This window comes from Leiobunum rupestre, chromosome 2 (assembly GCF_980474605.1).
Source record: "Leiobunum rupestre chromosome 2, qqLeiRupe1.1.hap1, whole genome shotgun sequence".
Classification (NCBI taxonomy): domain Eukaryota; kingdom Metazoa; phylum Arthropoda; class Arachnida; order Opiliones; family Sclerosomatidae; genus Leiobunum; species Leiobunum rupestre.
The window spans coordinates 62,485,003-62,497,258 of NC_143385.1; the positions used below are offsets into that span (position 1 = coordinate 62,485,003).

The following is a 12,256-nucleotide window of genomic DNA, read 5'->3' on the forward strand; positions in this document are numbered from 1 at the left end:
GTGACCAAAAATAGTATTAGGCAATTATTTTCTGGATGCGCTACGTAATAGTGCCATCGGTCGGTGACCAAAAATAATATTTGGAAAATATTTTCTGTATGCGCTACGTAATTGTTCCATCTATCGGTGACCAAAATTAGTATTTGGAAAATATTATCTGTATGCGCTACGTAATTGTTCCATCTATCGGTGACCAAAATTAGTATTTGGAAAATATTATCTGTATGCGCTACGTAATTGTTCCATCTATCGGTGACCAAAATTAGTATTTGGAAATTATTTTCTGGATGCGCTACGTAATAGTTCCATTTATCGGTGACCAAAATTAGTATTTGAAAAATATTATCTGTATGCGCTACGTAATAGTTCCATTTATCGGTGACCAAAAATAGTATTAGGCAATTATTTTCTGGATGCGCTACGTAATAGTGCCATTTATCGGTGACCAAAAATAGTATTTGGAAAATATTTTCTGGATGCGCTACGTAATAGTGCCATCGGTCGGTGACCAAAATTTGTATTTGGAAAATATTTTCTGGATGCGCTACGTAATAGTGCCATCGGTCGGTGGCCAAAAATAGTATTTGGAAAATATTTTCTGTATGCGCTTCGTAATTGTTCCATCTATCGGTGACCAAAATTAGTATTTGGAAAATATTATCTGTATGCGCTACGTAATTGTTCCATCTATCGGTGACCAAAATTAGTATTTGGAAAATATTATCTGTATGCGCTACGTAATTGTTCCATTTATCGGTGACCAAAAATAGTATTAGGCAATTATTTTCTGGATGCGCTACGTAATAGTGCCATTTATCGGTGACCAAAAATAGTATTTGGAAAATATTTTCTGGATGCGCTACGTAATAGTGCCATCGGTCGGTGACCAAAATTAGTATTTGGAAAATATTTTCTGGATGCGCTACGGAATAGTGCCATCGGTCGGTGGCCAAAAATAGTATTTGGAAAATATTTTCTGTATGCGCTTCGTAATTGTTCCATCTATCGGTGACCAAAATTAGTATTTGGAAAATATTATCTGTATGCGCTACGTAATTGTTCCATCTATCGGTGACCAAAATTAGTATTTGGAAAATATTATCTGTATGCGCTACGTAATTGTTCCATCTATCGGTGACCAAAATTAGTATTAGGCAATTATTTTCTGGATGCGCTACGTAATAGTTCCATCTATCGGTGACCAAAATTAGTATTTGGAAAATATTATCTGTATGCGCTACGTAATAGTTCCATCTATCGGTGACCAAAATTAGTATTTGGAAAATATTATCTGTATGCGCTACGTAATAGTTCCATCTATTGGTGACCAAAATTAGTATTAGGAAATTATTTTCTGGATGCGCTACGTAATAGTTCCATCTATCGTTGACCAAAATTAGTATTTGGAAAATATTATCTGTATGCGCTACGTAATAGTTCCATTTATCGGTGACCAAAAATAGTATTAGGCAATTATTTTCTGGATGCGCTACGTAATAGTGCCATTTATCGGTGACCAAAAATAGTATTTGGAAATTATTTTCTGGATGCGCTACGTAATAGTTCCATTTATCGGTGACCAAAAATAGTAATAGGCAATTATTTTCTGGATGCGCTACGTAATAGTGCCATTTATCGGTGACCAAAAATAGTAATAGGCAATTATTTTCTGGATGCGCTACGTAATAGTGCCATTTATCGGTGACCAAAAATAGTAATAGGCAATTATTTTCTGGATGCGCTACGTAATAGTTCCATTTATCGGTGACCAAAAATAGTAATAGACAATTATTTTCTGGATGTGCTACGTAATAGTGCCATTTATCGGTGACCAAAAATAGTATTTGGAAATTATTTTCTGGATGCGCTACGTAATAGTTCCATTTATCGGTGACCGAAATTGGTATTTGAAAAATATTATCTGTATGCGCTACGTAATAGTTCCATTTATCGGTGACCGAAAATAGTATTAGGCAATTATTTTCTGGATGCGCTACGTAATAGTGCCATCGGTCGGTGACCAAAAATAGTATTTGAAAAATATTTTCTGTATGCGCTACGTAATTGTTCCATCTATCGGTGACCAAAATTAGTATTTGGAAAATATTATCTGTATGCGCTACGTAATTGTTCCATCTATCGGTGACCAAAATTAGTATTTGGAAAATATTATCTGTATGCGCTACGTAATTGTTCCATCTATCGGTGACCAAAATTAGTATTTGGAAATTATTTTCTGGATGCGCTACGTAATAGTTCCATTTATCGGTGACCAAAATTAGTATTTGAAAAATATTATCTGTATGCGCTACGTAATAGTTCCATTTATCGGTGACCAAAAATAGTATTAGGCAATTATTTTCTGGATGCGCTACGTAATAGTGCCATTTATCGGTGACCAAAAATAGTATTTGGAAAATATTTTCTGGATGCGCTACGTAATAGTGCCATCGGTCGGTGACCAAAATTTGTATTTGGAAAATATTTTCTGGATGCGCTACGTAATAGTGCCATCGGTCGGTGGCCAAAAATAGTATTTGGAAAATATTTTCTGTATGCGCTTCGTAATTGTTCCATCTATCGGTGACCAAAATTAGTATTTGGAAAATATTATCTGTATGCGCTACGTAATTGTTCCATCTATCGGTGACCAAAATTAGTATTTGGAAAATATTATCTGTATGCGCTACGTAATTGTTCCATCTATCGGTGACCAAAAATAGTATTAGGCAATTATTTTCTGGATGCGCTACGTAATAGTGCCATTTATCGGTGACCAAAAATAGTATTTGGAAAATATTTTCTGGATGCGCTACGTAATAGTTCCATCTATCGGTGACCAAAATTAGTATTTGGAAATTATTTTCTGGATGCGCTACGTAATTGTTCCATCTATCGGTGACCAAAATTAGTATTTGGAAAATATTATCTGTATGCGCTACGTAATAGTTCCATCTATCGGTGACCAAAATTAGTATTTGGAGAATATTATCTGTATGCGCTACGTAATTGTTCCATCTATCGGTGACCAAAATTAGTATTTGGAAAATATTTTCTGGATGCGCTACGTAATTGTTCCATCTATCGGTGACCAAAATTAGTATTTGGAGAATATTATCTGTATGCGCTACGTAATTGTTCCATCTATCGGTGACCAAAATTAGTATTTGGAAATTATTTTCTGGATGCGCTACGTAATTGTTCCATCTATCGGTGACCAAAATTAGTATTTGGAAAATATTATCTGTATGCGCTACGTAATAGTTCCATCTATTGGTGACCAAAATTAGTATTAGGAAATTATTTTCTGGATGCGCTACGTAATAGTTCCATTTATCGGTGACCAAAAATAGTAATAGGCAATTATTTTCTGGATGCGCTACGTAATAGTGCCATTTATCGGTGACCAAAAATAGTAATAGGCAATTATTTTCTGGATGCGCTACGTAATAGTGCCATTTATCGGTGACCAAAAATAGTAATAGGCAATTATTTCCTGGATGCGCTACGTAATAGTTCCATTTATCGGTGACCAAAAATAGTAATAGACAATTATTTTCTGGATGTGCTACGTAATAGTGCCATTTATCGGTGACCAAAAATAGTATTTGGAAATTATTTTCTGGATGCGCTACGTAATAGTTCCATTTATCGGTGACCGAAATTGGTATTTGAAAAATATTATCTGTATGCGCTACGTAATAGTTCCATTTATCGGTGACCAAAAATAGTATTAGGCAATTATTTTCTGGATGCGCTACGTAATAGTGCCATCGGTCGGTGACCAAAAATAGTATTTGGAAAATATTTTCTGTATGCGCTACGTAATTGTTCCATCTATCGGTGACCAAAATTAGTATTTGGAAAATATTATCTGTATGCGCTACGTAATTGTTCCATCTATCGGTGACCAAAATTAGTATTTGGAAAATATTATCTGTATGCGCTACGTAATTGTTCCATCTATCGGTGACCAAAATTAGTATTTGGAAATTATTTTCTGGATGCGCTACGTAATAGTTCCATTTATCGGTGACCAAAATTAGTATTTGAAAAATATAATCTGTATGCGCTACGTAATAGTTCCATTTATCGGTGACCAAAAATAGTATTAGGCAATTATTTTCTGGATGCGCTACGTAATAGTGCCATTTATCGGTGACCAAAAATAGTATTTGGAAAATATTTTCTGGATGCGCTACGTAATAGTGCCATCGGTCGGTGACCAAAATTTGTATTTGGAAAATATTTTCTGGATGCGCTACGTAATAGTGCCATCGGTCGGTGGCCAAAAATAGTATTTGGAAAATATTTTCTGTATGCGCTTCGTAATTGTTCCATCTATCGGTGACCAAAATTAGTATTTGGAAAATATTATCTGTATGCGCTACGTAATTGTTCCATCTATCGGTGACCAAAATTAGTATTTGGAAAATATTATCTGTATGCGCTACGTAATTGTTCCATCTATCGGTGACCAAAAATAGTATTAGGCAATTATTTTCTGGATGCGCTACGTAATAGTGCCATTTATCGGTGACCAAAAATAGTATTTGGAAAATATTTTCTGGATGCGCTACGTAATAGTTCCATCTATCGGTGACCAAAATTAGTATTTGGAAATTATTTTCTGGATGCGCTACGTAATTGTTCCATCTATCGGTGACCAAAATTAGTATTTGGAAAATATTATCTGTATGCGCTACGTAATAGTTCCATCTATCGGTGACCAAAATTAGTATTTGGAGAATATTATCTGTATGCGCTACGTAATTGTTCCATCTATCGGTGACCAAAATTAGTATTTGGAAAATATTTTCTGGATGCGCTACGTAATTGTTCCATCTATCGGTGACCAAAATTAGTATTTGGAGAATATTATCTGTATGCGCTACGTAATTGTTCCATCTATCGGTGACCAAAATTAGTATTTGGAAATTATTTTCTGGATGCGCTACGTAATTGTTCCATCTATCGGTGACCAAAATTAGTATTTGAAAAATATTATCTGTATGCGCTACGTAATAGTTCCATTTATCGGTGACCAAAAATAGTATTAGGCAATTATTTTCTGGATGCGCTACGTAATAGTGCCATTTATCGGTGACCAAAAATAGTATTTGGAAATTATTTTCTGGATGCGCTACGTAATAGTTCCATCTATCGGTGACCAAAATTAGTATTTGGAAAATATTATCTGTATGCGCTACGTAATAGTTCCATCTATCGTTGACCAAAATTAGTATTTGGAAAATATTATCTGTATGCGCTACGTAATAGTTCCATTTATCGGTGACCAAAAATAGTATTTGGAAAATATTTTCTGGATGCGCTACGTAATAGTGCCATCTATCGATGTTTAAAATTACTATTTGGAAAAAAGAACGCGGTAGATTAGGCCTAATGATGTTGATAGACCTAGAGTAACGTGGAGAAGTCACGTGTAATTATTTTTGCTTTTGGTGGAAAGATGGCGCTATAACATAACGTATCCAGAAAATACGCGGTGTCTGCTATCAGTCCCTCGTAGAATTATGGATCTATACTATTTCATACATCTATGGTTAGAACAGACTCAAGTACCATTAAGACTATTCAATTGGTATTTCAATAAAACGAAACCATAAAAATTAGAAGTATAAAATGTTTTTATCAGCGTCACGAGCGCCAGTTATTTCAGTGCTTTACTTGCACGAGAGGTTTGCACGCGGGTTTCAGATTCCAAAGGGTCTCGCGACTGCAGCGCGTGCTCTTTAGCTACAGCTAAGTGAAGTAGACAAAACATTGTCACAAGACCTCCCGTATTTTATAGAAACCCCTATTATATTGGTATCAAAGTAATTTGCCAAGAAGTAATATATACGAGAGTCGGGACTTGCAAGTTACTGTTTATTTGGTGCTTGTTGAAGTAATGGAAACTTTTAACCTGTACGGTATGCGACAAAAATGTTTTTTTTTTAACCAGGTAGCTCTTTTTGTCATAATAAGACTTAGCAAAAACCAGACATTCTGTTTACTTGTAGGTCCTGGTTTTCGGAAATATTACTTCTTGGCCATTTCCTTGAAAATTTTTTAGTGAAGGCCCTTTTATTTGTTCATAATTATTCGATGCACCAATTAATTGAACTTCCTACGCTGCTAAAACTTTTCCATAAAACAGTTAAGTTAGTTGCGGGTTGGAATAAACGGCAATTGTCCACACAGGGCCGCCGAAAGCGGGCCCGGGTCCCGGGAAAATATAAATTCCGGTAATTTGTACCGGTTTTTCTCCCCTCTCTTCTCAGGCCTGTGTCCCCACGAGAACTTACGATAATAATAATCAGCTAAGCTAATATCCAAGGAACCACACAGGTCTAAATCATAAAGCGACGTTTGAAGCCATTAATTCAGGTGGCCGGGTTACAACGCGTAGGAGGGTGGTGGCAAGCCCTGCATGCCACGCGATACAACAGCTCCTTACACTAACTATTACCGTTAACCTCTAAAGTCCTTATGGAAAGGGAAAATCGAATAGATTCGTGAGAAAACCCGTCTAATCAGCAGGGAGATAATTTACAAACTCAATGCGGGATAAGTGTTTCAAGCTTTGGCTGCGAGAGCTCTAACCACTTCTGGCTAAGCTATACTGTTTCTTGTTTGAAATTTAGCTTTTCAAAATTATTTATGTCTGCTATTTCGATAATAACAATATTAGAAAGTCAAATTTTTCCAAATTCCAAGCGTTAGTGACGTCCCGAAATAGCTTAATTTCAATGGTTGAAATTCAAATAGTTGTATATCTCAAACAAATTATACACCCACAAATCGGTCACCTGCCCGTAAACTTTTGCGCGTTGATCCACCAAGAAGTTGTACCAAAGTTCACACTTAGGCCTAAGTCATCGAGATACTTTTAAAGGCATTAATTCAGGTGTCCGGGTTAAAATGCGTAGGAGGGTGGTGGCAAGTCCTTCACGGCCAACAGCTCGCTACACTAACTATTGCCGTTAACCTCCACAAGTTTTTATGGAAGGTGAAACCGAAGAGCTCGCGGGAAAACCCCTTAAACCAGTGGGGAGTAAACTTGCAAACCCAATGCGGGAGGAGTTGTTCCGAGTTTTCACCCAGTACCACAAGTTGGGATCGAACACGGCTCCTCTTGCTGCGAGGTGAATATGCTAACCACTCCGCCACCCCACTACAGCCAATAGACGCTTCAATAAATCACCCTCCCAGGAAATCGCCAGGACCCGCAAGTTATTGTTTATATAGTGCTTGTTAAAAATAAGGGAATTTTTTCTCCTTTACGGCAGCAACAAGCTTTCCCCATGGCGTTCCCTTTTAACCAGTTAGCTTTTTTGACATATTAAGGCTTGGCAAAACACGACGTTCTGTTTACAGGTGAAAAGTTTCCATTATTTCAACAAGTACTATATAAAAAATTAATTGCGGGTCCTGGCCATAGATATAGGAAACGAATATAAAGGTCTAGATAAAATATTTCAAAGGGAGGTAATACGGAGGTGACAGCTAGCAGAAACGCGTAATTTCTGCAGGCTATCGTTATAAGGCGCTATCTATCGGTAAGAAAGCTCGTGCTATCGTCGCGAGAGCCATTGTGACCTGTTTAAAAATTATACTAAAAGTCACCAACAGATGGTGTCTAAAGACTACGGCCTGCGGAAAGGTCAAGTGCTTAGTACTAAAATGCTAAGAGAGCTCGCGCTATTGGTCACGTGCCTTCCTCGGTGTCTGCTAGGTGTCAATTCCGTATTTTATGTTAGGCTTAGACGCCCCGAAATTTATCTAGACCTTTATATACATTTCTTATATCTATGGTCCTGGCTCTTGGAAATATTTCTTCTTGGCGATTTCCTTGGACGATGATTTATTTAAGCGCCTATTATAATTTAACGAATTCCAAACTAATTGGCCCTTAAAGTTCTAAAGTGATATACTTTTCATTTCTAAGTTATTTTACCAGTTTAACATGCTGCCACCTATTTAGCGAAATCGAAACTATTAATAATTTAAACTTTCACAAATAATATTTTTTTCTAATTTTAAACTAATGCTAAATATACTTTTGGGAAATATTGTAACGAGAATGATATTAATCAGTAAAATTAAATTACATATAAAATTAAAGTAAAAAATAATAATTAAATATAATTAATATAACAAAATATAACGTATTTATAAAAATAACATTTATTTACAATAATTAATTAATATAAGAATACTTTTTAATTTTTCGTATTACTTTCAAGATACAGTTACCAAAAAATAACATTACACTTTCAAATTATTTTCATTGCTTGCAAGAGCACGAAATTGGTAAAGCTATATTTCACCTGTATTGGCAAATCTTGTAGTTATTTATTTAGTCCTTACCGTAAATTCGCGACCGAAAGCTATCGTTACGCCCTCTTTGGTTCGCCATTGAAATATAGATAGGTAATGACTAAAGCAGACGGTAATAATCTTTCCTCATCGTTATTCGTAAATTTGACTTGATAAATTATGATACTTGCATTTTAATATATTTTTGCATCATTTGCTCATATTTTGATGAGTTTATTGAAGAAAAAACGTTCTTATGAATTTTTAATTTGTCTGTAGCAGACTCTACATCATAGGCGCTACCTCAGAGAAGTTAGCACCGTTACGCCACCTAGACTCGTTTCGGTCGCGAATAGGTAACATATTAGTAATTTTTCTCAAATTTGACAATATCAGACGCTAGGTCATCTTAGGCGCTACCTCGGAATAGATTGGCACCGCAGCGCCACCTAGAATCGTTTTGATAGAAAAACTTATTTGATTTGATTTTTTTGGTAACATGATTTCCAAATAGAATCTAAAATCTACGTATTTTTCCGATTGAAATTTGGATAAATATAATGAAGTGCTTCTTTTTGAAAAGATCAAGATCACTTAGTTTCACCCCCACAAATTGAAAAAATTCCGTTGTTAATAGTTTTCTAGAAAATAATGACAAATAAATTGAAGATCCTAAAGTTAGGCCTCGACGAAATTCATTTTAAGTATCTAACTCTCACCTCGAAAGTCTATCAAGGAACGCCAAAAATACAATCAAAAGTTAACAGGTTTTTAATGGTATTAAAACACCTTGGTCGAAGGTAGAAAAGACCACGATATCGGACAGTCAATTACGTCACCAAATCTTTCGCTAAAAACTGACCATCCCAAACACGGCGACGCATTTAGAAATGAAACAAAACGTTAAGGTCTTATTTTATGGCGTCCAATTCATGGATTGAAGAGGTTTTTTACCCTTATTCTCATTTCTCAATCTAAAAATAGCGAAAACTTCGAAAAAGCGTGGGTGGGTAATGACACTTTTAGTTACACCGTCCTAAGATAGATGGCGGTAGCGTCGTGGTGAAACCGACAAACACTTTGGCGCCGTCTGAAAGAAAAAACCAGGTAACACGAATAACGTGGTTTTTAGCTTAAAAAGAGTTATTTAAATTCTATGGTGAATGCACGTTGAAAAGTTACGTGGATTTTGCCTTCAAGCAAGCAGAGCGAGCACGCGCGCTCAATTCTTTTCTAAAGAAATATACAAAAGTGCCGCCCTGTTTTTTACAATTTCGCGGGAATCCGCGTCTGTTTTTTGCGTCGTCAAATTTAGGCTTAAATTGATATTGATGTTTTGATTGTTTCTTCCGCTATTTTCGATCGTGATCTAATGAAGATTTATGTATCATGCGCGTATAAACAATTTATTTATTGCAGTTACATCCATATTGGCCCGTGAACAAAGGAATTTGAGACAATTGGACATTCCCGAGGATGTAAGTGTGTTTTCATGTCTTAATTTAAAAAAGCTTTTTTCCAAAGGGCTAATAATAAACCAAGAATTGTTACGTTTTTCCAAACATAGAATGAGCTAACTCTCGTGGATGCCTGCACTACCGAGTACAATTTTGAAAAACTGTCGTCTGCTGTTAATGATAACTTAGAATTAGTAGAAGTCGCGCCTGAAACCTGGGTTTACGTCACTAGATGTCGCCACGTTGGTCGAAAATGCATCGGCGTTAGCGGTGAGTTCAAATTAGACCGGGATGATTTTAAATCTAAATGTATTCATTTCTACTATGAATTTCGAACTATGATATCATCAACATTTTATTTCATCTAGAGTTAGGATGGGCAGTGCCTGTCGTAATCACTTAAGCCAATCAGGAGACCGGTGTTGGTTGTTTTGAACCACGTAGTGGTCAAAACGATAAGCTGATAAATTGCTGGATTTTGGTCTGCTAAACAGGCACTTTGTTTTAAAATAAGAAATCGTCTGCTTAGCAGACCAAAATCCAGAAATTTATGAGCTTCTCATTTGTTCCACTACTTGGCTCTATGTAAACTGTAGTGTTGCCAGACGTCCTATAATTATAGAACTTTTCGATAATTTCGGTAATTTTTTTGGGATATACTATAATTTTTAGAACGTAATATAATAATAGTAACCCTTTTTTCGATAATCCATTATTGGCGTGCTATAAAATCGATAATTTGTTGATCGAAGGGCCTATCTCAATTATTTCACGTTTTTTATCTTTACAAAAAATGCGCCAAGAAACTAAATTTGGAATTCCTTCTTTAGAATTTCTGGCAAACAAACTTCAACGTTATCTCGTCACACTGTCAGACGTCTAGTCGATTTGACTCACACATTATGTCATTATAGCGCTCAGCGTTGGTTACGCTGGATTTTGAGAATTCAAATTTAAATTTCCCACCGAATGTTTTGGGTATAATTGTTAGTCTTTGGAACGATAATTGTACTTTGGTAATCTGACAAAGCTAAATTTTTAGCGGCAAAGCGTGAACAGCGTCATAATAACGAAGCCACTCCCATCCCCGCGATTTGTGACAGACTAGCTATTGCAGTTCGATATTCTCGGTAGAAATGAATAAATTCTTGCTAAAATAAACCAATGAAATTGCTACATTTACAATAGACACGATATACTCCGTCTGCCGACCTAAGAAAGCATGGATACAAGTATACGGAAGGACGCACGACGGGCCTTGGAAACCTCAGTGGGTCGCTGTGGATTCCGCCTGCGCATGCGCGGTGGAAAAACAAAATGGCTACGTCAGAGTTACCGAGACTAAAGGCTATCCCGTCTATATATTGTGATTTCTGAGAAAAAAAACACTTCGTTTTAAATTATGAATGATAATCGTTCAAAAAAGTTAAATTTTTGAAAATATTATCCTTTTTAATTTTCGAGTATTACTTTTAAGACCTTAACAATATTATTTGTATTTAACATATATTATTTTTTAAGAAAAATAAAAGTTGACGTCATTATATTTTTGCGTTTTTAGTTGGACAGATGGCAATATGGTAGTTATTAAGGTGTTCGTTCGGGCGTTTCAATATAGATGGCGCGGCGGTGGCGTGTTAAGTGGCCTAGCTATACATTTTTAAATTGGAACATTCATGGATTAAAAAATCCATGGAACATTCAAGCTCAGTTGGCTGGTATTTAAAGGCTTTACACCAAGTCGTAAAGTAACGTAATTCTTAATATACACTTACGGAAAATAATTATACACCGACGGAACATAATTATACACTTACGGAACATATTTATACACTTACGGAACATAATTATACACTTTCGGAACATAAATATATACCTACGGAACATAAATATACACTTACAGAACATAATTATACACTTACGGAACATAATCAAATTAATTATACACTTACGGAACAGAATTAAATTAATTATACACTTACGGAATATAATTAAATTAATTATACACTTACGGAATATAATTTAATTAAGTATACACTTACGGAATATAATTCAATTAATTATATACTTAGGGAAAATAATCAAATTAATTATATGCTTACGGAATATAATTTAAATAATTATATAATTCCGTAATTGTATACACTTACGGAATATAATTCAATTAATTATACACTTACGGAATATAATTCAATTAATTATACACTTACGGAATATAATTCAATTAATTATACACTTACGGAATATAATTCAATTAATTATACACTTACGGAATATAATTCAATTAATTATACACTTACGGAGTATAATTCAATTAATTATACACTTACGGAATATAATTCAATTAATTATACACTTACGGAATATAATTCAATTAATTATACACTTACGGAATATAATTCAATTAATTATACACTTACGGAACATGATTATACGCTTACGAAATGTAATTAAACACCGACGGAAAATAATTTACA

At 35.2% G+C, this 12,256-nt stretch overlaps 1 protein-coding gene across 1 annotated transcript; it reads left to right on the top strand.

Annotated features, from left to right (window-relative positions):
• Positions 1–9,667: 9,667 nt before the first annotated feature.
• Positions 9,668–11,232, top strand: LOC149958671 (uncharacterized). The gene is made up of 3 exons (XM_090164999.1): positions 9,668–9,800; positions 9,890–10,049; positions 10,968–11,232. Exons 1-3 carry the CDS (start codon positions 9,705–9,707, stop codon positions 11,147–11,149), a joined length of 438 nt encoding a protein of 145 aa, XP_090021125.1. The 5' UTR covers positions 9,668–9,704; the 3' UTR covers positions 11,150–11,232.
• The last annotated feature ends 1,024 nt before the right edge of the window (positions 11,233–12,256 follow it).

Bases quoted from the DNA above. Each gene is read 5' to 3' on its own strand.
- LOC149958671 (XM_090164999.1), top strand. From the start codon at position 9,705: ATGTATCATGCGCGTATAAACAATTTATTTATTGCAGTTACATCCATA. The intron at 9,801-9,889 runs GTAAGTGTGTTT...TTCCAAACATAG, and splicing joins AATTGGACATTCCCGAGGAT to AATGAGCTAACTCTCGTGGA. The intron at 10,050-10,967 runs GTGAGTTCAAAT...CATTTACAATAG, and splicing joins AAAATGCATCGGCGTTAGCG to ACACGATATACTCCGTCTGC.